Source organism: Geospiza fortis, unplaced genomic scaffold (assembly GCF_000277835.1).
Source record: "Geospiza fortis unplaced genomic scaffold, GeoFor_1.0 scaffold178, whole genome shotgun sequence".
Taxonomy (NCBI): domain Eukaryota; kingdom Metazoa; phylum Chordata; class Aves; order Passeriformes; family Thraupidae; genus Geospiza; species Geospiza fortis.
The window spans coordinates 928,395-931,711 of record NW_005054466.1 but is presented as its reverse complement, the minus strand read 5'-3'; the positions used below and the strand labels follow the sequence as shown (position 1 = coordinate 931,711).

General features: G+C 45.0%; 1 protein-coding gene across 1 annotated transcript in view; it reads right to left on the bottom strand.

The window, feature by feature from the left end:
- NBEAL2 (neurobeachin like 2) overlaps positions 1–3,317 on the bottom strand; it is a 40,827-nt gene that overhangs the window by 29,264 nt on the left and 8,246 nt on the right. Inside the window, 3 exon segments of the mRNA XM_031062807.1 lie at positions 585–779; positions 1,684–1,766; positions 1,840–2,132. Coding sequence (XP_030918667.1) covers positions 585–779; positions 1,684–1,766; positions 1,840–2,132 — 571 coding nt within the window.

Here is a 3,317-nt window from a genome sequence, read left to right as displayed (position 1 = left end):
CCATAACTTAATTATTTAATTAATTTTAATCATTGAATGTAATAGTCCAAGAAAATAATTCAGTAATTTAATTATTATATTTAACTATTTCATAATTAAGTTTAAATGATGTTTAAGTATTATAAAGTTTTAAATATAATTAAATATAAAATTTTAAATTTATTTAAGTTTAAAAATAATTTTATTTAATACTTTACTTATTCAATAATTTGATTATTTAACTTAATTATTTACATATCTTGCCTTATTGTATTATTTCTTTTATTTCATTAATTGTATTATTTTATTTGTTTTATTTAATTATTTTGTTTTATTTTATTATTTTATTTGTTCTACTTCATTCTTTAATTCCTAATTTAATAAGTGTTTAAAATAATTTTATTTAATTTTTAATTATTTTGTCTTGTTTCATTATTTTGTTTTGTTTTATTTTAATACTTTAATTTTATTTAATTTTTAATTATTTTGTCTTGTTTTATTATTTTGTTTTATTTTATTATTTATTTAATATTTTAATTTAATGCCTGAATTTAAGTACTTAATTTAATGTTTCCGAGCTGATCCCATTGAATTTAAGGCTGGAGTAATAAACAGGATTTTTAAAAGCTTTGGAAAACTCGCTGGTTTAATTCCAGCCTTGGAATGAACAAAATTTTGGGGTTTATCCCTGGAATGAGGAGCTCCCAAGGATACCTTGGATCCGGAGAGGATGGCTCCAAAAAGATGGATAATCCGGAGCTGGATGGTTTCTGGGAGCTGCTTCCCGCCTTGGAAACTCTCTGTGAGGATGAGGAGGGAAGGATTTCATCACAGGAGCAAACAGCAAAACAAAAAAACCCAAAACCAAACAGAAAAAAGGCCCTTTTCTAGCTAAAAATAGGGAAAAAAAATCATTTTTTCACCCAAAAACCAGGGAAAAACCCCTTTCCTACCCAAATTCATCCCATGTGGGTGCTGGACCCTGCTGGTGATGGAGAGGATGAGGATGCTCCAGGTTTTCCAGCTCTGCTTGCGCCAGGAACGGGGTTTTGGCCCCAAAAAAGGGGATTTCTGCCAAACTCAGGCTCAGCTGGGGCTTTATGGGGCGGAGTTCTTGGGGATTTTTGCAACGGTGCTGCCTCTAAAAGGGGATTTTTGGGGCTTTCCTGATAAAAATCCCCCTTTGTGTTGATTTTTGTGGGTTCTGCAGGTGGTGCTGGGCTTAATTCCCGCTCTGGGATCCTGTTCCTCTTCCCAGGACACGGGACCAGGTACAGGATCCTAAATTTCTGGGGCAGGCATAGGGTAACCTGGAACAGCACCCTATATTTGCCCTGGAATCCTATAATAATCCTGAGATAGGCATAGGATAACTTGTGGTGGGTGTGGGATCCCATGTCTGTGGGATAAGTACAGATAACCTGGAGCAGGAGTGGGATCCCATATTTGTGGGATCCCATATTTGTGGGATAACACAGGATAACCTGGAACAGGTGTGGGATCCCATATCTGTGGGATAAGCACAGGATAACCTGGAGCAGATATGGGATCCTTTAAGGTCCTTGGATCAATACCTACCCTTGAATACAACATCCCTCCATGGATCCTATAAATATTCCCTGATCCCAACATCCCCATCCCTGGACACTCTCCCCACTTAGGGATCCCACAGCAACCCTCCCCTTTCCCACATCCCAGTTTTACCTTGGAAAAAGGCACCGAACTCGGGGGGCAGCGGGGCAGGGGCGAACTTGTATTTGCTCTTCTCCTTGGCGCTGATGGATTCCCTGGAAAGAGAGCAGGGTGAGGGGGGGATCCAGAACGGGAGAGGGATTTTGGGATGCAGGGGGGGTCCCTCACCCGCTCAGCTGCCGCCGCCAGGTCTGGTAGGGGTCGAGGAAGCACTCGCAGAGGTGCAGGGCGTGGAGCATCCCGTTTTCCAGCTGTGCCCGGTTTTCCAGCTGTGCTCCATTTTCTGGCCGTGTTCCCTTCTCCAGTTGTGCCCCATTTTCCAGCTGTGCCCCATTCTCCCGGCTCTCCAGCTGTGTCCCCTTCTCCAGCTGTGTCCCCTTCTCCAGCTGTGTCCCATTTTCCAGCTGTGCCCCATTTTCCAGCTGTGCCCGGCTCCGCTCGTCCCCCGGGAGGCTCCGTAGCTGCCGGGAAAGCTGAGCTTTAATCCCTGACACACTCCAAAAAATGGGATGAGTTTTTTGGGGGGAGAAACTCCGCTTTGTGGGGAGAATGGGATCATCAATCAATCAATCAATCAATCAATCAATCAATCAATCTACCAATCAGAGCCCAGAGCAGCACAAGCTGGGATGCGCTGACCAATCAGCAGCTAGAATCACACAACCTGTAGGGCTGCTGACCAATCAGAACCCAGAGCTGCACTGACCAATCAGCACCTGGCACTGCAAGACTCTTGGCCAATCAGCAACAGAGTAGCACAAGCTGCGGACTCATGAACCAATCAAATTACAGAGCAACACAACTTGTACATCTCTCAACCAATCAACATCAAGAATCACACGCCGTGGAATCATGGACCAATCACCATCCAGAATAACACAACCTAGAGACCCGCTGACCAATCAGATTCCAGAGCAGCACAATCTATGGCTCCCCTGACCAATCAGCATCCAGAATTACACAACCTAGAGAGACACTGGCCAATCAGAACTCAGTCACACAGCCTGTGGACTCACTGACCAATCAAATCCCAGCACAGCACAACCTGCAGAGCTCCCGACCAATCAGAGCCCAGACTCACATAATGTATGGACTCAGTGACCAATCAGCGCTGAGCCCCCCCCCAGCCAATCAGGCCCTGCCCATTCCCATTCCCAGGACTATTCCCATGACTGTTCCCATGTGCGTTCCCATTTCCATTCCTGTTCACACTCCCATGATTGTTCCTGTTCCTGTTCCCATTCCTGTCCCCATTCTGATTCCCATGACCCTTCCCATTCCCCATTCCTATTCCTGTGCCCATTCCCATTCCCCTTCCCACTCCCCATTCCCACTCCCATTCCCATGACCGTTCCTGTTCCCATTCCCACTCCCTTTACCATGACTGTTCCCATTCCCATTCCCATTCCCCTCCCCATTCCCACTCCCGTTCCAATGACTGTTCCCATTCCCATTTCCATTCCTGTGACTGTTCCCATTCCTGGTTACTGTTCCCATTCTTGTTCCTGCTCCCAATCCCATTCCCCTTCTCATCCCCTTCCCATCCCCTTCCCATTTCCGTTCCCACTCCCATTCCTCCTCCTGTTCCCATTCCCATTCCTGTTCCCGTTCCTGTTCCCCCCTGCTCCCATTCCCGTTCCCATTCC